Below are 24258 nucleotides of genomic sequence, written 5' to 3'. Positions count from 1 at the left end.
GACTTGTGATAGTGGTCATATGACTAAGGTCTAATTGACAGAGGGACCTCTGAGACTGCATATCTTTGGGCACATCAGGCGTCATGCACTGATGCTCACACAGGTGTCTACCCTCATACCTGCATGCATGAGTGTACACTAAAGCCAGTGTTGCATGAATTAAACCAGAATTTACAGGAATCAGAAAACAGTAGTCCCTTAAACAAGAGAGAGTTCTGAGTAATGTGTACACCCACTGATTACACAATGTGCAGACATACAAATTAACTCTAGAGACTGTTGTGAGTGAAAATTTCAAGAGATCATCAGTTACTGAAATTTTTGAACCAGCCCATCAGGCACTAACAACCCTGCTATAATTAAAGCCAAGATTAAGAAAGCAATCTTTTTCTTCGTGTCTGATGTTTGAGGAAACATGCACAGAAACTCTACACACTCAGGGACCCTGGAGCTTTGGGGTGGCAGTGACATGTGCAATGCTTTTATTCCATTTTATCTTTTTGCTTTTTGTGTCTCAGTGGTTAAGGCAAAAGACAAGGGGTCTAAACTACAGCACTGCACATGTCACTGCAAGGCTTTCTAGCTTCAAAGATTTCTAAAAAGCTGAGACATGCAAAGAAATGATATGTACATAAAATAAGAATATATGACAAATAAAGGCATCTTCTTTTATGCTGTCAAGACTTACATTTAAATATAAACCATTTTTAGGAAAGAATAGTTCGATTGTGAAAGAATTTGCATGCAATTTTTTGATTTATAATGTATAATTATATTTACAGCTGCTATAAATCCTGCCCTTTGAGTGGCTGTTATAAATTGGCCAGCAGGGCTCTCTTTTCTTTCAAAGGTGAAATACATCATTATATAGTTTCCTCCATATCAGATTTGCTATTATCACATGCCTAATAAAAGTCAGATAATGATGGACATACCAAATGGTCAAAAAACAGAATACTATGAAGAAATAAGGCTGAATAATACAATCATGTCAGGTCATTATACAGAGTGAAAAGCCGCCTACATTTTGTGTGCATTGGTGCAAATACTTTTCAACCCATGTGCCTGAAGTAGTCAGAATCAGAATCGGGTTTACTGCCAGGTACTAAAGGGTCCACATGTACAGGAATTTGTTTTGATGTGTTGTTGCATAGTAATTAATAATAGAGAAGAAGCATAAATATAAGATTAACAAGAACATGTTGTCTGCATTGATATGAAAAATCATCACAGGTGAAATAAATGCAAATGAGCTGCATTATTTACAGTAAATGTGGAGGAGAAACTGATTTTTTTTCAATAATTGTACACTAAATAAGAGATTTTACTTTTAGATTTTTAATCAAATTGCCAAAGTTTATATATTAAGTTGAATATTTTGTGTTGATAAAATTCTCTATTTTAATCCACATTCCCCCTAATTTAAACTAATTGCTTCATATAGTTTCATTATTTGACTATGTGTTGTATTTATTATTATTATTATTATTATTATTATTATTATTATTATTGTTGTTGTTGTTTTTTTAGAATTGCCGTATGTTTCTCTCTCTCTCTCTCTCTCTCTCTCGCTCTCTCTCACACACACACACACACACACACACACACACACACACACACACTCACCCACACACACTTTCACACAGCTTTTTTCTTTCTCTGTCCCTGTCTCTCCCGTGTCCTTGTCTACACACCGCCCCTCCTCAGTATCCGGGTCGTTCGGTTCATTACTGTAGCGTGATGTCTGAGCCGCCAGGAGGCGAGAAGAGACAGATTAATTCACATGCACCGAGATTCTGCCCTACATCTCACACTACACTACTAAATAGCATGCATTATAATCACAGAACATTTATGGAACAGGGTTTAGTAAGGAGAGAGAGAGAGAGAGAGAGAGAGAGAGAGAGAGAGAGAGAGAGAGAGAGAGAGAGTGACAGAGAGAGAGAGAGAGAGAGAGAGAGAGAGAGAGAGAGAGAAAGGGAGAGAGAGAGAGAGTGAGAGAGAGAATGAGAAAGGGAGAGAAAGAGAGAGAGAGAGTGACAGAGAGAGAGAGAGAATGAGAAAGGGAGAGAAAGAGAGAGAAAGAGAGAGAGAGAGAGAGAGAGAGAGAGAGAGAGAGAGTGTGTGTATAGAGCCCTAGTATGAAGCCCATAGTGAGAGAGATCTTTAACACTTGCCAGCTCTGGCACTACAGTTATATCAGCCACAGCGTGAGATGATGTACTTACTATGTTGTGCTACAATGTGGTCGTATTTGGCATCCAATCAAAGCAGCCTTAGTCTTTTCAAACTAAACCACTTAAGCTGCCAGTCATAATGCTTTAAAATTGTGTGTATTATAAGTGTACTATAAGACCTGTGACGTTTTGTGTGTGTGTGTGTGTGTGTGTGTGTGTGTGTGTGTGTGTGTGTGTGTGTGTGTGATGTCTGCACCCCCACCCTTTTTACATCCCCCCTCCGCTCCCGCCTCCAAAGGAAAGAGGAATGCAGCGCGAGCTTTAGACTGGACAGCCGGAATCAGCGCAGATCCGCCGCCACGCGCACCAGAGAGAGACGCGGAAAAATCCAGCAGACACTTCAGAAAGGATCTTCCTAGAGAAGCCACTGCCGTCGGTAAGGTCCTTGTAATCAATTAGACGACGATTCTCATTTGAAAACCTTTTGCATTATTTTGTTATTGTTTGGGCATTTAAACGCCAGCGCGCGCGCCACTGTGCTGTAATGCGCCTACATTTAAAACGCGCAGTTTAGGAGACAACTCGGCTGATTCATGTCGAAAACATAAGACACATATAGGATTTGTTGTGTTATGTCGAATTATACAGTATGTGTCTCCAAAGCACCTATATGTCAAGCGTTTGTAGTGAGAGGGGCGTGTTTGCGCCTCTGACTGTGTTCTATAGACTCACATCATTTTCTTGTGTTAAACTACAGTTCATACTCATTTAATGTCACATTATACATTAGAACTATACACGGAGAAGTGGACATATTTACAGACCATTGTTTTATATCCTACTTTTGTTTCTTTGTGAAAAGGCTTAGTTGTGAAATTCATGACAGTTTTTAATCTTCAAAAAAAAAAATGAGATAAATGTTTATCTTCACCACACCCCTTTATCCTGGAGTGGAGGTGTGCAGCGCTCTGTGTAACTGTCTCTCACACACACACACACACACACACACACTACACACACACTACACGCACACACGCGCGCGTACACACTCACACACACACACACACACATATACTACACACACACACGCGCATGCACACACACACATATACGCACATGCGCGCACACACACAAATAAACATACATGACAAATGTACACCGTGAATGTGTTATGCTTTTTATTCTAGTAGTAAATTGGGGCTATATTTTGTGGTGTGATCTTTTATTTGTGAGAAAGAGAATCATAAACATTTTTTAACTAGCAAAATGTCTGACTGAATCTTGATATTATTTTATATTATTTCTATAACAACCAAATTCCACAACAGTGTTGTTTCATTGTGTTTTGCTGCATAATTGATCTTTTTTTTCTGTCCAATACACCAATGATTCCCCGCGCCTTTGTCTCAATGGCACGCATGCGCAGTACACACAGGGTGTGGATGGAGTGGGGTTTTTTGGGTTTTTTTTTTTAGCGCGTTTAAAGCTTTAAAGCCGTAATTCATAAGTCCGAGCTTATATAGTCACATATATCTATTAAAAAAAACCCAAAACAAACAAAAAACAACGATGTATAGCTTAAAAGGATGCTGCAGGCGATGAACCGAATCACCGGAGGCTCTCAAGGCGCGTGCACATACCCGTGCGCGCGCGCTTACTTGCAGCAAAACCCACACATATTATAGACCACTATATATAAAAAAAAAGTATTATTCCATACGGGCCAGCTTTATTAGATTCAAATACTTAAAATGAGTAAAATAAGTACGAAGAAAATGGGAACAAAACCTGTTCATTGCTGCAGGAGAGCATCAGCTGCCACAAAGCTCATGCATCATGAGCCTCAACCTGCACGCGCTCAAATGCAAAGAGATACAGTAGACTTAAGACATCCCTGGAACTCTATAGACGAGTTCAGCTCGGATGCGGCAGCAAAGCCAGCAGTAGAAAATAAAAGTGGGTTCTGTGTCATGTGTCATTACGCGCTGTGCATTCTGATAAAGCGGCGCGTCATGGCGCGTTATAGAAAGTGAAATGGCGAATCAGACACAAATCAACAGTTGGTGGGCAAAATGGCGACTTTTACTCACTGATGGAGAAATACTGTGGAAAAAAAAAGAGATATTATTTTGTACGGTTAATCTGAAGTGAAATGCTTGTGTGTGTCTGGGGAAAATAAATGCACACAGATTTCCACTTTATTCATCCTGTATATATGCAGTGAGCCATGATGTGCTTGGTGTCCAGAATTTGCCCTTGCTCATGAATGTGTCTGATCACAGATTATGCATTAACATATAACACATAACCTAATGCAAACTGCTTTACAAAATGATCAAACACTGATTTCATATCTGACCGAGTCTCTAGTGGTTTCTGACAGAATAAGCCAAACTGTAGTACAGCAGAAAAGTGCATAACAATAACAACAACACATATACGTGATAACTGTAGTGACAGTCGCAATTTTCAATGGTTTAAATAGTGATATAATAGAAATACTTATCATTAGAGCATTAGGAATCACCAGAGACACATATTAATATTAGTGTGCTGTTTGCCTGTTATCCAGGTGTCATCAGCTTACATTATGTATTTTATGATTACCTACATAATTCTGATGCAAGTCTAGAGATGCAAAATTTGGACACCAACCATATCTTGGCTGCATCTGAGGTAAGTGTAATGATCCTGTAGAAACAAAAACATATACACATTTGTATAAAATGTTCAGAAAATTCTAATATAATATAACAAACAACAACAAAAAAACAACTTTATTGTAAAGAAAAAACATCTCCAGACCTTTGAGGTAAGGTGCTGCGAGAAAATGAACAACTGTACAAAATGTGTGTGTATATGTGTGTATGTGTGCGTGTTAGTGTGTGTGTGTGTGTCAGACTACACTTGGAAGATTTGTGGATGGCTTGTGGTGTATGTGATGGCTTTGATAAATGAGAGAGAATTATCACACACAGCTGCCTGAGCAGCAGGTCCTCTTCCTGGCTAAGCAGCACTGTAAAGGATTCAGTACATCCAAGTTAAAGACTGGCACAATTGAGGACAAAACAGCCAACAAAACAGGGCAGTGTGTATTAATGAAACTACAACATATAAGATATATAAGCATGATTGGGAGAAAGCTGAATGTTTAGAAGATATCCATTTATAACACTGTTAATACATTTTTTAGGTATTGCTTTAACTAGCTATTAATGTAATGTATTGATAGTTTTAGGAGTTTTTTTATCTCTCATTTAGTCTTTCTGTTGGTCAAATACAATAGCAATTCTGAGAATATGGTGGCAACATATAACCTACTATCCAGAAACATTTGCGTTATGGGATTAACAAATCAGCAGTAATGATTTGCTCTCAGCTGATCTCAGAGCAGATGAAGAGAATACTTTAGCTTTGCAGATTTAATCACACAACAATTTCTTCCAAGATTTTTGCCAGGCTTCTTGTTAAAAGATATACAATGCACATATTATGAGCTAACATCAGACTTGGTAGTGTGGTACCATCAGACTAACATTGGACTTGGTAGCTAACATCGCTGTCAGTAGTATGGGATGTGTTGTGGAAGTGTAGTGGTTAAGGTATTGGACTATGGCTTGGAAAGTTGCAAGTTCAAATCCCTGGTCCACCAAACTGCCACTGCTGGTCCCTTGATTATGGCCCTTAACCCTCGTTTGCTCAGTTGTCTTAAAATGAGATAAAATGTAAGTTGCTCCAGATAATGATGTCTGCCTCATGCTGTAAATATATTGGACATAGCTATGGAATAAATGTGTATGCAAGGTCATATAATTGTATACATGTGAATGCTTATGAAGGTATTTGGCAGTTTGTAAAATGCTACATCAAATATTTATTATATTAAAATAATAAGCAAATCAGCTTGTAAGTAGTAGTAAAGTTAGCTGAGGGCAGTAGTGCAATCAGGTGTTAGTAGCGTTAGTTGTGTGGTGCGTGTGGTACATTTTAATGTATTCTTGCTGTAAGGAGAATAATGAGAGAACAGGAGAACGAGCACAGAAAAAGTGACATATCTGTAAACAGTGACATAAGTAAAATATAAAAAATATCTGTAATCCTTAATTTTTAACTCAAAACAAAATAGTCTAACTTTATTCTCTTCATTTTATGGAAAATTAGAACAGCGATTATTAAGTACCAACTGGTGTAGTATCCAATCCTAGGTGCTGTTCCAGCTATATCACTAATATCAAAAACATTCTTTGTGTTGATTTGATAAATATCTCTTATTAACAGCCAAGAAGTCATATGTAAATAGATGTCTTTTGGCTAGTTACAGCTCAAGGACAGAAGAGTCAGGCTCTTTAAATGGATTGCAGTGGTGAAATTGGCATCCTCAAAACCACTATACTGTATACAACTTTTAAAAATCACCCCTATTTAAATGGTTCTCCCTGAAACATGGCTGTGTGAAGTAGCTCCAAAGGAGTTAGTATACATAGTAGTGACAATCCAGTTGCTTGAATTGATGTTGGATCTGGGGAAATGGTGTGGGTCACAATCCTCCCAATAGGATCATTCCTCATAGAAAAACAATGTACATACCTTCCTTAGTAGATCTTGAGGATTTGAGATTATACAGTACAAGCTTTTACAAGCACACATGGTATTTTATAGCCCCTTAACGTGTTGTGATGAAGAAATAACAGAGGACATAAACAAGACTCGTTGTATCGGCTCTGTCTAAACTTAATGACCACCTGCTCATAAACTCTTTCCACTGAGATTGTCGATTAGTTCTATATCCGTTTAGAAGGAAGACTGCCACTGTCCAGAAGAGAAAACAAAGGCATGCTCTTTGTTCATCTTTTACCACATTTTAGCTGGCTTTCTCTGGTCTGTTTGCATTTGTGACTAATAGGTTAATGAATGAATACTGTGCTGTTTATTTTTTTAATATATATATATATATATATATATATATATATATATATATATATATATATATATATATATATATATATATATGTATAAAATTTTATACCTGGGGAGCATGCCTAGTGACCAAGCCAACAGAATCTGGCACAGGTTGCTAAATAATTTCTACAGCATTTCACTTTGTCTTCCAATGTGCCAAATCTGTATTACATGTATTGCTGGAAAAAGTTTTTTTTTAAATAATCAGAATGTAAGTATACTCTTTTATATTGCACTATTTTTAGTGTAATATAAAATATATCGAATACTAAGGATCATTAGGATCATGCAAACCCATAGCAGTCTGTGTATTTTACTGGCATCAAATATGCATTGTTAATATACCCTGTAATATTACACTGTAATTAGAAAGAATATTTGCAAATCTGACACAGTCTTTAAACTGTACAGGAATAAAAGAAATGCCCAGTATGTACGGGAGAGAACATTCTAGATATTCCACACCAGGCCAGTATCTGAGCTTGCAGTCTTGACTGCTGAGGATTACTAAACTGGTAAAACCTATTGTGTTGGCTGTGCAATACAGTATCTTTGCATTGAAACCACTCTTCCAGTGTTTAGTCCTGCACCCACATAAACACACGGTTTTGTGTTCAATAATGGGTTTTGTGCCAAATATGATTATGTGAGTCTAGCCACCATGAATCCCTCAGTAATTTCTCCTAAACTATATTAGAGACCAATAAATCTGGTTATGATTGCTTCTATACATCAATATTAGAGTCAGGCGTGCTGAGAATGCATCACACATATAGAGTCTTATCACCAAATAAAATAAAAGCATGATGGTGAAGGCCTACACTAGGGGACACCACACAAATTATATACACACACACACAACATGCCTGGAAATGGTTGCTATGACTCCCCTTGAATAGCTTTATTACTAAATGTAAAATGGTTGCCTGTTCCTTATTGCACAGGCTTACTAGGCTTACTACAATATTCATAATTGAGCCAAATCAGATTATGGAGAGAGAGAGAGAGAGAGAGAGAGAGAGAGAGATATTAATATGTGTGTCATACCTATTAGGTTGATGGTGTTTGCTTTTGTGGGTTTTTGCTTAGATTTAAGTGAAATGTGTTGAGTGAACACTGTTGGAAGAATTAAAAGAGAAAAGAGATTAATTGTGAAGGTACAGAAGAAAGAGGAGCTGTGGGTATAATTGGTGCATAAAACAAAAAGTGAATCAGAGGCTGCGAGCTGGAGAGAGAAAGTGAGAGCTAGAGTCGTGCTGACAGGTAGAGAAAGCCTGGCCGAGAAGAGCGCTGTCTGTGTGCATTCGTTCATTGAAAAGGAGTAATGTAAAAGGACAGTTAGGGCAAATATGACTCTCAGTCTATGGCACTTACAGACATGTGTGTGTGTGAATATGGGTGGTTTAATACTACATTGTAGGGTGTGTGTCATCATGGAATTTTTCTCTGCTCAGCTATGATGATGACCTGGTTGATGAGCCAGAATGGCAGCTGTCTTATGGTTCCTACGGCAACAGCCAATTAGACAGCAGAGCCCCACTGACCCCACCTGTTTGTCCACTCTGATGTAAATATGTGTGTGTGTGTACAAAAGGTACCATGCAATGTTAAGGGGATTTTATGAGCAAAGCTATTTTTTTTTTTTTTTTTTTTTAGGTTTTATTTAAAAACTACAATGAAAATAATTTTCCTTAGGTTGCTTAAAGAAATTTGCTCTAATACTCCAAATAAACAGTATATATGTAAATTCCACAAACAAAACAATCCTTTATTTAGCTGAAATTTCCATACATATGTTTATTCAAAATAGATGCACATGATTCTATTCAAATTCCTGCTAATGTTTTACAGCTTAACCACATATACTGTACCTGCAGAATTTGAAGTATAAAAGTAGATAATCAACATGAAGTCTAACAGATGATCTTAACAAGACAACATGCCAGTCAGCATAGGACATCCCTCTGTCTATCGTTAGCATAAATATTAATCATTTGCTAGGAATTTTTTAAGTAACTAGAAGAAACAAACGGGTGTACTGTCAAAACACTGCTCCTTGCTTCCTCGCCATTGTGCATGACCGTATCTAATCATGTGTGTTTGAGATGCTGCTTCCACCTGATGTCTGTTCATCTGTTTCTGCGTTCATCATTAAAGAAAATGATATACAGTAAATGCTACTAAATTCTAAATCTACTGAGTAATCCCATATTATGTATGCGTGTGTGTGTGTGTGTGTGTGTGTGTGTGTGTGTGTGTGTGTGCGCGTGTGTGTGCGTGTTTACGTGTGTTGGCCTCAAATCCATGGCGATAGAAAATCAAACATCAGCAATGATTTACAGCTTCTTATTTAATGATCAGTCATTGCAAGGCCAGAAGTGCAGTAGAGGCTCATCGGTTAAGGCTCTGGGTTACTGAACAGAAGGGTGGGTGGTTAAAGCCCCAGAACTGCCAAGCTGCCTCTAATGGGCACTTGTAACACTTGTAATGCCAGTTTCCTGACAAAGGAAAGCGTTTCACTGTGTTGTAACGTATATGTGATAAAAAAAGGCTTCCTCTTCATGTATGTGTGTTCATTGCTGAATATCCCTGTTAGTTTAATGCTATGAATGATGGCCTTTTTGAGCATTAAATAAATTGCTAATTGGATCCACTACAGTCTCACACAGTGCACATCTTTATGATAGTGAACAATGCATACAGTATGTCCAGTTGAGTATGATGTTGCTGTGTGTTTGTGTATAGGTTTGTGTGTGTGTCGTTGTATATAGGTGTGTGTTTGTGTGTGTTTCTTCGAGATAAGCCCTGTTCTTTCTTAAGGGAGGTCCGTATTGGTGTCAATGCTTGGTGTAGAATTTGAGGGCAAATTGTTCCTATTACTCAGTAGGTATTTATTCTCTTAGAGTTTTTATGTATTTTAGATTGTTTTGTCTAAAGATTTCCACATTTTCACATTGTATGTTTTACTGTCTTTGTGGTATCTACATGTGAAATGCAGACTATTGCTATGCTTTTTATTTTTATTTGTTCCATATTTCTAACCCCAGAGCACAAATCAGTCAGTTAGAAGCACTCAAACACTTTGTCATCTTGCTCAGTGATGACTTCCTTTTGGCTCTTGCCAGCTTGAAGATTACTTTCATGATTACTGTCATTTTTCAGGCTTGAAGGTGAGATGGAATAAAATCTCTCTGGACAGTGGCGCTTCTGCGTTTGTTCTGGAGCTCTTCTATCATCACAGTTTGGCCTATAGATCCACTGCTGTGGTAATATATACTCTCTGGGGAAAAATTATATTATAGTCCTTAAACACATTGAGGGATGAAAGCACTGCAAAGTAAGTCTTTGTTTAGGTGTGATCAAAGAGAAAAGTGATAAGGATGATCTTTCTTTGCTAGCTCTCACGCCTGATAAAATCCCTCCTGAGCCTTTCTGAGTTTGCACTTTCCATGCTTCCTGTGTAGCATTGCCCTGATGAGAAGATGTTTCTAATGGTAGACATGATATTTGGCTTGATAGGATGAGCTGCTTCAAATGACAAGAACAGCCACAATATAGGGAAACTATTAATGAAGAAGAAATCAGAATAATGTAATCTCATGGAATCTCACATTCTGTCTTAGTCTATGAGAAATATACACATCAATAAAAACAGAATCTTGGCTATTAATAACACTTTGATATCCATCATTCAGTTTGTGAAACATGCCTAGTAGCAGTGTTTGCTTGCTGTCAATCATCCTGACAGCTTTTAAGCTGGAGGTGCCGTCTGACATTGTACATTTTGGGGGATGTGGTAGCCTAGTGGTTAAGGCGTTGGATTAGTGATCGGATGGTCATGAGTTCAAATCCCAGGTCCATCAAGAGACCACTGCTGGGCCCCTGAGCAAGGCCCTTAACCCTCAATTGCTCAGTTGTATTAATTGAAATAAAATGTAAGTCATGCTGGATAAGGGTGTCTGTTAATAATGTAAATGTAAATGTTTATACACCAAAAGACCTAAAACACATCACTTAGCAACAGATAAAATAGCAGAGTCTATCTATAGTGCATTATTTTGTTATGGCTACAATGGATGTTCAGGATTTGTGGACATTTTGTATTGTACACATGCTGGAAGGATGTATGCAATGTATACTTATTGTAGTTCTGTATAATATTGTATAGTACGCAACATGCATAATGTTTAATTGATTTAAACCTAAATTCTAGATTGCGCGACATAATCTGATTGTACATGAATATAGGTTAATGAATCCTTCTACATTCAATCATAATAATACTATGAATAGCTAAATGTTTTAATGTTGCTCCCTGTGCGAGAGAGAGAGAGAGAGAGAGAGAGAGAGAGAGAGCAAGAGAGAGAGAGAGAGAGAGAGAGAGAGAGAGAATGTCTCTTTGGTATGGTGTTTATATTCCGATTTGTTTCTATTAAACATTCAGACATTTGGTATTCAGGCTTTGTCTGTATGTGTGTGTGTGTGTGTGTGTGTGTGTGTGTGTGTGGGGGTGCTCTGTGTGTACAGGATTTTGTTAGGTCACAGAAAACAAATTTCCCAAAGTCACAAGTGTTTCATGAAAAACAAATATAAATATTTTAGGGGAAAACTAAAAGAAAACGACAATAACCAGGTTTCAAAAGTATGTGAACTCCGTATCTAATAGTTTATTCATAATAGTTTAACTAATTGTTTAATCATACAGCACTCAGTCTTATCGGGTAAGAAGCTATCAACTTTACAATATTATTCCACTTTTTATTGAAAGGTCTATCAAACTGTGAGGGGACATCCTGTGACAGACCTCTTCTGGTCATTCCACCGGTTTTTGATAGGATTTAGATCGAAAAAGCTAATTTCTTTGATATATGATTTTTTTCTTCATCTTCAGATGCCTTACATAAGCCTGTACATTTTATGTTACAGCAGGTCGGGATTTGGAGCTATCTGTGAGTTCCTATATCTTCACTAGAGCAATTATGCATAAAAGGTTCTTCCTTGGTCTCAACAGATCATAACGCATTGCCACATGAATGGCACATAAATTGTACATGGTTTCAGCACGAGTGACTCTCATTTACTCAACTGTGTAGTATTCTGTAGGTCCAACACAGCTCTGACCCTTCAATGTATGGACTCCACGAGACCTTAGCAGCAGATCCATTAAGATGTGAGGTGGGACTGACATGGTTCAGACAGTTTTTGACTTTCAGACAGTTTGTCCAGCACATCCAAACATGTCATGAACAAAAAAAGATAAAGATTTCAAATTACACTCACAATTCTGAGCAGATGCTCAATCTGATGGAGATCTGGAGAATTGTGAGTGTAATTTGAGTGTAATTTGAAATCTTTATCTGACATGTTCCTGAAACACTCCTGAACAGCGTTTGCAGTGTGTCAGGGTGCATTATCCTTCTGAGAGAGGCCACTGCCATTAAGAAATACCGTTGCCCTGAATGGGGGTACTTGGTCTGTAACCATGTCTAGGCAGGTATTATGTGTCAAAGTAACATGCACATAAACAACAGGACCCAAGGTTTCCAAGCAGAACGTTGCTCATTGCCTTCTTCCCATAGTGCATCCTGGTGCCATCTCTTGTTTACATAAGCGACGCACATGCACACAGTTGTCCACATGATATAAAAGAAAACGTGATTTCTCAGACAAGGCCACCATCTTTAATGTTACATGGTACATTTTGATGCTCATGTGCTTTGAGTGATGGACAGGGGTCAGCAAGTGCACTCTGGTTTGTGGCAGCACAGCTTCACATACACAACAAGCTGCAATTCACTGTGTGCCAGCCAGCATAAACTGTTTCACCAATTTGCTCTACAGTAACTCTTCTGTGGGATGGGACCAGATGGACTAGTCTTTGCTCCCAACATGCATGCTTTTGACTACTTTTGGTAGGTATTGACCACTGCATACTGGGAACAACCTAAAAGACATGCTGTTTTTGAGATTCTTGGACCCAGTCGCCTAGCTATCACAAAATGACCCTGACCTGAACTTTGAGAAATGACTGTTCACTTGCTCTCTACTATGTTCTGCCAGGTTCAACTAGCGGACAGGTGCCATTGTAACATAACAAGATCATCAGTGACATTCACTTCCCCTGTCAGGGGTTTTAATGTTATAACTGATTGGTGTATATTAAAGAAATGATCATTTGTGTATTACCAGTATTAAAAAAAATATCTATATTTAATTGTTAGACACGTTGTATTTACATCAACAAATGAGCCATATTTTAATTTGAGCACCTTCACCACGAATAAAGTAATATCATGAATTTCATGGATTTCAAGGCTGTTGTTAAGAAAAGGTACCAAGATTAGTCAAGATACACAAAAGGTACCACAATTAGTCAAGATACACAAAAGAGATACGGCAAGATCTGTTTTTATTGCTTTACTGGCTGCTTTTGAAAATCCAACCTTTGGAATTAAATACTGCAAGATGAGCTAGAAACTGGAGTTCAATTTAGCATGTTGGTAAAATTAGTTAAACCAAATTCATCATTCCTTGAGAACCATGTTGGTTTCTTGGCATATTTCTGTTGTAGCACCACCAAGTGGTCAAATAACATTTACATTTACATTAACATTACATTTACATAAATAACACTAATTCTGTAATGTATTAGAGGTAAACACTTTTTAATATGAAATATCCATTTGATATCCTTTTGTCAGGCCCAGTTTGATTTTGTATGTTTCTTAATAGTGCTGAAAGTTAACTGTTTTAACAGGGTAATGTTATATATTATAATGCTATTGGCTCATAAAAAAAGTACATAAAATACCACCTTCAAATGAAAAGCTGCAGTATTTAAATCGAATGTTTAGCACACAGGCTGTATCTGGGTCATTGAGAATGACATTTTATCCGAGTATTTTCACAAAATTATTTTGTTGCTTCAGAATAAAAGTTCATATATCTAAGCAGCATTTGAGACCACCAAGAAATGAATCTCATGCCCATGGGAAATATGGGTGTGCTTGCTAAAGCTCCACAGCATGAAAACAGCCTGATGCAAGCTACACTTTGACAATTATTACATCACCCATAGTGTCCTGCAGACATGTTGGCAGGTATAGCATGCAAAAATTTCAGGATCATAGAAGGCTAATTATTTCAACATTCAGTGTGAACATCTTGAGAGATAAAGACAGAGACGGTTAGAAGAGTGTTGACAACACAATTCACTGACAACAGCAAAGCCAGGGTAAGCTTGTGCAAGAGCTGACAGACACAACTATAAAAGCAATGGCAGAAAAATAAACTTTAAATTTCAACCTCTGTTTTGTTTGTCTCACTGACACACGCACACTGATAAAGAAAGATCAAATAAATGGTTGTAGAAAAATAGTGCACAGGTTGGGCGTATTAGTCTTTAGCTAATACTGTAACACCTTCCTCGCTGTGTGATCAATACTAAACCACATCACACCTACTACAACAACGTTTATTTATTTATATGTTTTATTATTTTAGCAAAAATTAATTATTTTTATTAGACAATTTTGTGGAAGGCTTTTGTAGTCTTTCAGATTAGTTCCATGTCATAACCTGTGTTGTCTTACAGGTCTTGTGGTAAAACAGGTCCACAAATCGAACAGAATACCTAGGACTAATTTGCTAAATGTTTTGCATGTTTTTCCCAGTAGAGCACAAGAGCTAGAGGCATTTTCAACCTCTTTCAATGAAAATTCTTTTTTTAAATTTTTTTGGTCTTCCCTGCTTCTGGATCATAATCTTTCAAAATAGAATAATCGACAGAACAAGATCAATACTGTTCCATTGTTCAGACTTTAATAATCATTAACGATTACTCTGTGTTCATAGCAGTGTCACGCACATGCACACAATACAACAGCCCTCTCAGTAACCCAATATCAGATTATATCAACAGGACAAACATAGTAAAGGAAAGGAAATGAAAACGATTCTCTCCCTCTGACGCTCTGTTTGACTCCAGTAATCATGATGTCTATTGAGTTAACCTGAGACATTGTTTGAGCAGAGACCTGCTGTAAGTGAGAGTATGTGTGTGAGAGTATGTGTGTGTGTGTGTGTGTGTGTGTGTGTGTGTGTGTGTGTGTGTTTATAAGTGTATATTTCTGTCTGGCATGTTTGGCAGGGTGTGCACAGGTGGACCAGGTGTGCCAAGCAGTAAAAGCTTAGAAATTGTTAAATAGCAGAATGACCCCTAGAGCAGGAATTAGCGTTTTGAAATAAGGATTGCGATGTGATAATACACTGAAAAATGGATTATTAACGTGCCCCTGAGGCTCTCAAAATATGCAGGAACAGGCCTAAAAATGCAGCTCCTTCATCTTGCAATTAATAATTCTACAGGAAAACTAAAACCCAGAGCTCATACATCCACTATCCTTCTGATAATATGACATGAGTGATAGTAAATGTTGGCAACTAGATGTGGGCGTGTTCAGTGATGGTTGGGAAAAGTTAAACTAGTTAGACTACCAACAGGAGTGAAGACATTAGAGCACACTGATCCACTGAACTGCTTCTCCTTCATCTCTTATGCTACGTTTCATTTTAGCTGCAAGAAATCTGATTTGAAGTGCTAGATCAATTCAATTCAGTTACATTTGCATAGCGCTTCGAACAGTGGACATTATGTCACTAATATGGCAACCCGGTACTAGGAACGCATACTAGTGACTTCACAGTGCTGCCACTTGTGGCATGTACGTGTGAATGTATTTTTAGAATGCATGTGTTTGTTCCAGAATAATATCTGAATATTAACAAACACAGTAGCATTATTATTAGTTAATCTGGGACAGTTCTAAATGTGTTTGACACAAGACCATAAATTTGATATTGGGCCATTGTGTAAAAAGTCACACATAGTGTTATGTAGTGTTGTGTTCTGTAGATTCAGTACTTCAGTCCTAATCCGGGTGCAGTCTGTTGTCTGGGAACACTTGATACTGCCAGATCTGTCCTGATTGGAGTTTGTTATACTTTTAACAAAACTCACTCTTTAATGCTAGCAGATAATAGAAAGTTACAAATTTAGTGTGTGTGTGTGTGTGTGTCTGTGTGTGTGTGTGTGTGTGTGTGTGTGTGTGAATACATGTGTGAGTCCTTAGGCAGTCATATAAATCGATATTTATTCTGAGTGTAAATCTTTACATTACTCTCTCAATTAGGCGATCGATCTAGTAATGAAAGTTGTGTGTGTTTTTGTATGGGTGTTTGTGTTTGTGTGCATGTGTGTGTGTGAGAGAGACTTTTATTGTAAGCAATGATCTGTCACCAAATATTAATTATTATTTGATTTACCACCAAAGGTACCATGTACTATGTTGTTTAACACAATTCAATGTAAATGTCAGGAAATAAAAGATGAAAACCTAAATGTCTTGTCATTTCAATGCTTTTGGAGGCGGCTGTAGGCAAAAAAATCTCCAGCAACAGCATGAGAAGAAATGTATTTACTTTTTTGGTATTTGGTCTGGTGCAGCTGTGTAGTCTTTAGAAGCGTAGATTAAGAGATTAAGAATAGGGGTATCTGAACAGGTGACCGAGTGCTGAATAAGGAAGGCTGTGTATTGTGTAAACATCAGGAACTGTGTTCTGTTCTGGTGAAATTTCTCCTCTACGCTCCAGACGTCTCGTCTCACATTTCTACCCAGGATGCTGTGCTGCTGCCAGTGATTGGGCCAAATTTTCTGCTCCATTTTCCCACACACACACACACACACACACACATATACGCACACACACACAAACACAAAATCACACGCACACAATATAGCCAGAGATGAAGAATAGCTATGACAAGCTTTCACTCTTCCTCACATTTCTCTGTTTCAGTGTCTCTTTGTTTCTGACAGAGTCTGTTGTTCTCTGTCTGAATCACAGTCTGCAGCTCTTTGCCTCAGAAGTGACACATACACATCCTACCACTAATACACTGCTACATTTTTCACTACACTTCACCACTCGATACAGGAATTTGCTATTGCTTGTAGTTTCAAAAAATACAACATTATTTATTATTTATTGGCACAGAGACTGCTCTTTTTCCCTTTTCTGTACATTCTGATTTGGTTTACGAATCACTGCCCTATTGGACACATGACATGCAATACTATGTATGTGTCTCACAACACAGTGACATGCTCATAGATACACACCAGCAAATCAGGCCTGAAATATCAAGCTTGATGCCTTGCATGTTTATGAGGTCTGATGTAAAATGGCCTTTAATGGCACACATCTCTTTATTAGTAGACCAAACTGTTGGATCCTAGTTCATTTCCATGAAAATAAAAGGTGTGCAATATCTCAAACAGTAAATATATTTTCATGTAATAAATAAACAGATCATAAACTAGAGTTGATTTGATCAGGAAGGTAACTATCACGGGGTCACGGTGGCTTAGTGATTAGCACGTTCGCCTCACACCTCCAGGGTTGGGGGTTCGATTCCCGCCTCCACCTTGTGTGTGTTGAGTTTGCATGTTCTCCCCGTGCCTCGGGGGTTTCCTCCGGGTACTCCGGTTTCCTCCCCCGGTCCAAAGACATGCATGGTAGGTTGATTGGCATCTCTGGAAAATTGTCCGTAGTGTATGAGTGCGTGAGTGAATGAGAATGTGTGTGTGTGCCCTGCGATGGGTTGGCACTCCGTCCAGGGTGTATCCTGCCTTGATGCCCCATGATGCCTGAGAGAGGCACAGGCTCCCCGTGACCCGAGGTAGTTCGTATAAGCGGTAGAAAATGAATGAGTGAGTGAGGGTAACTATCACATGACCTACAATGCAAATACTGCAAATATATGCAATAATAATAATAATAATAATAATAACAAGAATTTGTTCCCATTATTAAAGGTCCACAATTCCATTATATCCAGGAATGTATTTTTATTTCACTATTGATAATTTAACATGTTTTATTGGTTTTATCAATTCAAGATAAGGGTATGCAAACATTTGCACACAACTTTTTAATTGGTCTACCCAGTTTGGATAGAAGTCTTGTAAAAGTGCACAGTAAGGTGACACTAATCAAACTCATTTGAAATTCTTTAATCAATGTACAATGCAGACACAAGACAGTAGTGTGACTCTTTAATTAGTTTTATAATATGGCTTACAGTGTGAGCAGGTCTGCTCTACTGAGACTTACTAAAGTAATAACAGCGTTGTACTACTTCAAGAGATAATACGTCTTTGACATCAGAGAAATCAAACGAATAATTTGTAATCTATAAGTTATATATGTTCAGTATTCAGTAAAGATCTGTCAGACTGCATGAAGCTCGCTTTCTTTAATCGAGATTTGGATTATCTTTGGCTTTGGATATGTAAAGAAACAAATAACCAAAGGAGCTGGATACAGGAATTGTACATTATTCCTACTGATGGTGATGGGGGAGACTGACTCTATTGTCTCCTAAAAGACACCCTCCACACACACACACACACCCCACCACCACCACCACCACCATTGTTATTTCTACAGTATAGAGCAGTTCTGAGTGTGTTCTCGGTTTGGTCACATATACATTATGTACACTGACTGATTCAACGGCAAAACATATGCTACCCCTCCCCCAACTGGTATACAGCAAACACATGCAAGTGTGTGTCTATACTTTATGTGTGTCAGTGTGTGCATGTGTGTGTCCATGTTCTTTTCACTGTGAGCAGGTCATGTGACTGTGGTTGCTGTGGTAACTGCTATTCTGAGTCTTGAGTTGTGGGGTTTAGTCTTTAGCCAGACTCTTCTTGATACAACGTCCCCTACTTAACACTGAGTAACATTCTGTTTTCAGGCTGTGAACACACAATGATTAGAGTTTACATTCAGTTATAAGGGACTATCAGTTGTGTTATAATACGAGTAAATGTGCTCCATGAATAATAAATTCTAACATCGCAAGCTAGCACAGCCATTATCTTGGCAGTCTATCCCCTGACAAACAATCTCTGCTGGCACTGTCAGAGCACGAATGCCCAAAATATATTGAAATGAGTCCATCATGCCTGTGGGCTGTGTGACAGCATACACACTGCTCTAATGGGCACTGCTGCAATATATAATGTTGCATGATGTTAAGAAAAACCTCAAGATATTTCCTTATCATTTCAGCCTTCTAGGTTTACTAGACATTTTATACGTAATGCATTCACAAATATTTACTCAAAGAAAAAAAAAATGTATACAAACCTTGTGTAATCAAATGTTTACAATTGCGATGATGCCAATATTAAATGTACACAAGCCCTTTATTTCCAAACAAACTGGATTTTCAGTACTGTGTAAATGCTCGATTGACATATAAATTCATATCGTGGTTGATAAATGTTAATTCACATTGAAATAACAATGACCAAGAAAAGTGCTAAGCAAATCAAAACTATTCAATAACATAAGTTCAGAATTCTTGGTAAAGCTTTAAACACGTTTGGTATTTTCTCAGCCAGCCTCATGAGGAGCCTCAACCAGAAGTCTTTTTTAAAAAACTCTTCATTCGAAGAATGAACTTAAAGTTAAAAAGAATGAATTAAAATGCATTTTGTCCAGGAAATACTTTGATTAAACAAATCAATTCAACTCAACAATTAGCCTATAGGAAATGTTTTGAAATAGAATGCACAAAAGTAAAAAATCTATTCAGTATATTCACACTGATTTTACATGTACACCAAAGATGAATTTGATGACTGGAAATTTCTGATGAAATTTTCATCTGCTTATTATAAGATCAGATTCGACTGTGCACAACCTAGAATTGAACATAAGCATCATTGTGTTTGATCACAGAAAGCTTTAATAGTCTGTTTATTGCTTTGTGTTCAAGGCACCATGGGAGGAAAACTGAGCAAGAAGAAGAAGGGATACAACGTGAATGATGAGAAGGCAAAAGAAAAGGATGCCAAAACAGAGGGAGCATCAGCAGAGGAGAATGATGCTTCTAAAGACAACAAGGACGAAGCACCAACTGCCACGGAAACCACTGAGACAGCCAATGACACGGCGGCAGCCACCAAAGAAGCAACGCCTGTTGCGGATAGCAGTGCAACCGTGCCAAAAGAAGAGGAGAAGTGTGCTGCTCCAGCGGCCAAGGAAGAGAAATCAGCAACTAGCACCACCTCAACTTCTAATGCCAAGAGTGCAGACTCCGCTAAAGCGGAACCCGCCAAGAGTCCTGAGGCCCCACCTACCAAGGCAGAAGAAAAACCCACCTCTGCTCCAGCACCGGCCAATGAGAAAGAACCAGCGAAAGATACCACCCCAGCTCTCAAAGAGCCTGCCCCAGCTAAGGATCCTGCCTCTGCGACAGAGAGCAAGGCAGACACTGAGGCCAAAAAGACTGAAGCACAACCTGTAACCACGGAGACCAGCGCTGCCCCCAGTAAGGAGCAGACAGTTGCTGTGCAAGATTAACGAACAGAGGCAAACAAACCAATAAGGAGAAAAATAATTAATAAAAATATCTGATCAGATTAAATTAGTGAAACTAGCCCTTCTTAAATTACAACTACTATAAAATTGATAAATAAAACAATAATAAATATTGACTTCGACAAGATTAGTCAACATCTTTACTGATAGTGGGTTTTATAATAAAGCAGTGAACAATTATGTGGTCATAATAAAGTTGTATACGTAAAATATGAGCTAAAACAATGATGATGATTATCATGATGTTGATTTGATTTCTATTGTCAGAGTTATTATTGTTATTTTAACACTGACATAAGACTCAATCTACCACCAGCCCCCAAATCTAACTCTTAATGTCTCTCTCTCTCTCTCTCTCTCTCTCTCTCCCTCTCTCTTACTACCTGTGTCACTCTCTCCATTTAACCCTCTATTTAACAGAGGGCTGAGATGAAAGAGTGTAACTGGCTTTTTTGCAGGCCACACACACAGTTCTCACCAGTCTGTTCTTACATTGATCTCTTTCCAAAATGAGTGCAACTGATGTGTGCGAGTGTGTCTGTCTGGTGGTCTTGCATTCTATTTGGTATCTTCTCTTTGCTGCTGTCTGGTTTGTGCTTTGGTCATTTGCAGTGGTTGACGTTGTGTTTTGGCCTTTGTTCTCTAGTCTTTCCTGACCTTTCAATGCCTTTCATTAATATCCTTTACATTGATGGAATAAAAAAAAGTGTGTGCAGCACAGTGTAATACATGAACACACACACACACACACACACACACAGAGACACACACACAATCACACACACACACAAACACACACACACACACACACACACACACACACACACACACACTCACACACACACACACACACACACACACACACACACACACACACACACACACACACACACACACACACACACACACACTACAGATAAAGAGAGAATGTGAGAGAGAGAGAGTCTGTGCTAAAAGGTGTTGGATGCATTAAAACATATGTAAACACACCAAGTATTTGTTTAAATCTTCATTGGTATTATATGTACAATAGGTTCAATCCTGTGTGTGTGCGTGTGTGTGTGAGTGAGTGAGTGAGTGAGTGAGTGAGTGAGTGAGACAGACAGAGAGTTTAGGTGGCCATGCCTGAGGACCCAGTCTGCCAGTCTGCCTTATTAATGATTAAGCAGCAGTTGACATGGTGTCTGTGTATGACAGGAGAGAGAGTGAAAGAATGAATACAAAGACAGGAAGAGTGTGAGATAAAGAGGGATTTGGAAGTGTAAATCATAGACGAAATAATAGACTAAATAATTTCTCTTGATGCAATGTGACCTGGATTTGTGTGTGTGTGTGTGTGTATTGTAAAAGACTTCTTGCATGTCAGTTGTTGAGTGGCCCTGTAGTGTATTTTGGTTGCTGTGGAAACAACTGAAATGTTGACAATATTCTAATATTCTATTTCATTAAAAAAATCTGCGCAAACACACCAACAGACTCTCTCTCTCTCTCTCTCTCTCTCTCTCTCTCTCTCTCTCTCTTTTCTTTGTCTCTTTCTATCTTAACATCCCTTGCCAAAATGAAACGGAACATAAGCTGGATAATTTGAAATTATATGTTCTTGTATAGATGGAGAAACTAATAAAATGTAAGAAACTGATTGAAATCCCTTTTGAATTTGTCATCATTTATTGTCTCTGCATTTTGACATTTTCTCTACTTAAATACTTAATGAACATTAACATATTTTATCAAAATGACAGAAATATTTGCTAATATAGGTTAGCTTTGCCAGTTTAACTTCACTTACATGTTGTCACTGTCAACTGCTGAATCAACTGCCGTTCAGGTGTATTGGTAGTTTATTAGTTTATGTTCAGGTTTATTAATAGTTAGAGTCCCTAGGAGACACACATAAGCCTAAATAATTTAATTTGTTCTCAGATTTGGTCTGTGTGCACAATCTGTACAGATAACAGTGTGCAAGTGAGCTAATGGAATTATCAACATTGAATTAAGTACAATTGGAAAACTGATTGCATTCATCAGCTATTATTCCCCAGTTCTAAAAGCACAGAGATGTGTGAGTGATACTAGATACTAGTGTTTATACACCGTGGCATTTACCTCAGATGATGAAACAGACTGACATGGATGATGTTGGGAATGCTTCAAGATTTGACTGTGAACATTTGACAATTTGAATGCTTATACAGGCTTCAACATAATTATCAATCAATCTATCTATCTATCTATCTATCTATCTATCTATCTATCTATCTATCTATCTATCTATCTATCTATCTATCTATCTATCTATCTATAAACAATTCAATTGACCTTCTTTATAAAGCCTTGAACTACTGTATTCTCATATCCTTGTCTTGAATGTCTCTTGACGACGCTGACTCAATGAAAACGCTGTGATGTAAATCTATAATGCTTAACAGCATCTGATCAAAAGCGATTCTCTTATTATTCTCCAGTTTCTAATTAAAGCGATTACTGATTCAAACCAGATCAGAAATTATTCTCCACTATATTCCTGATTAAAACAATTACTGAATCAAATCTGATTAGAAATTAGTCCCTGCTTCATTCCTGATGAAAATCAGTGTGAAGCTCTTGGGAGAAAGCCTTAATCGAAACTGAATATGCTAATCCGTGCATGAGAAGACTTTCAAAGAAATCCTGTATATTCTATAGTACACTTATCAGCTTTATACACATGGTTATATAGTGATTGACTATAGCATTAACCAGCACAGACTTTGGACTTACTTATCGAAAGAAGGACTGTGTTGCAACATCTGATTGGCTGAGAGCTGACCACAGTTACCAGTTACCAGTTACCTTGCCTAGCAACACACTTGAACGCTGCATAAAACCTGTATAAATGCCCTGTAAGCATCAAAGGCCCCATAGCATAGAAAGGTGTTGAACTGTGATTATCTTATAAAAATTAAATAATAACATCATTAAATAGCCCATCATATATTTTATTGAACAAAGACACACAAACAAACACACACACACACAACTCTCTCTCTCTCTCTCTCTCTCTCTCTCTCTCTCTCTCTCTCTCTCTCTCTCTCTCTGTGTAAACTTGGAATAAAATTAGCCATGGTAAGGCCAGATTGGTATAATTTACATTTCAGAGTCACTAAAGATGGCTTTAGTGGTATAACTCCACCCCCAGCTCCTTAACATCAGCAGAGTCCCTGGGGGGAAAATCAGTGCCTGTCATTGGTTGGTTGCATTTCTATGGTAACACAGCTGTGTGTGCGTGTGTGTTGGAGGCAGGTGTGCTCCTTATGAGAGATCAGTGTGATCTCTATTAAACTGTCATTCACGGCCTAGACCTACCCCTGCACCACCTACTCCCTGCCCCTGCCCTGCCCACACTGTGGTTACGTCCCACTCTCTGACTGCTACACACATGCACACACTATTAAAATTATCCGGAACCCAGTTCAATATGTGTAGGTGCAGCCTAGCTTATAGAGATCTGTTTGGCGAACAGCACCATTCAGACATCCAACAACCCTGGATAACCCTATCCATGGCTGTGTTTATCAATATCTATGAGAATGATCCAAACAGCACCAAATACATGCTTGTTTATAAAGTATGCAAATAAGCTGATCATGACTGAAAGATGTAGGTGGTGAATATTTCTGGTAAT

The 24258-nt window shown here is 38.1% G+C and overlaps 1 protein-coding gene across 1 annotated transcript; it reads left to right on the top strand.

Annotated features, from left to right (window-relative positions):
- The first annotated feature begins 2475 nt into the window (after positions 1–2475).
- basp1 (brain abundant, membrane attached signal protein 1) lies at positions 2476–22239 on the top strand. The gene is made up of 2 exons (XM_060872332.1): positions 2476–2613; positions 19990–22239. The coding sequence occupies exon 2, from the start codon at positions 19995–19997 to the stop codon at positions 20574–20576; it is 582 nt and encodes a 193-aa protein (XP_060728315.1). The 5' UTR covers positions 2476–2613; positions 19990–19994; the 3' UTR covers positions 20577–22239.
- The last annotated feature ends 2019 nt before the right edge of the window (positions 22240–24258 follow it).

The sequence above is a fragment of the Tachysurus vachellii genome, chromosome 1 (assembly GCF_030014155.1).
Source record: "Tachysurus vachellii isolate PV-2020 chromosome 1, HZAU_Pvac_v1, whole genome shotgun sequence".
Lineage (NCBI taxonomy): Eukaryota > Metazoa > Chordata > Actinopteri > Siluriformes > Bagridae > Tachysurus > Tachysurus vachellii.
This window is presented reverse-complemented; position numbering and strand designations above follow the sequence as displayed.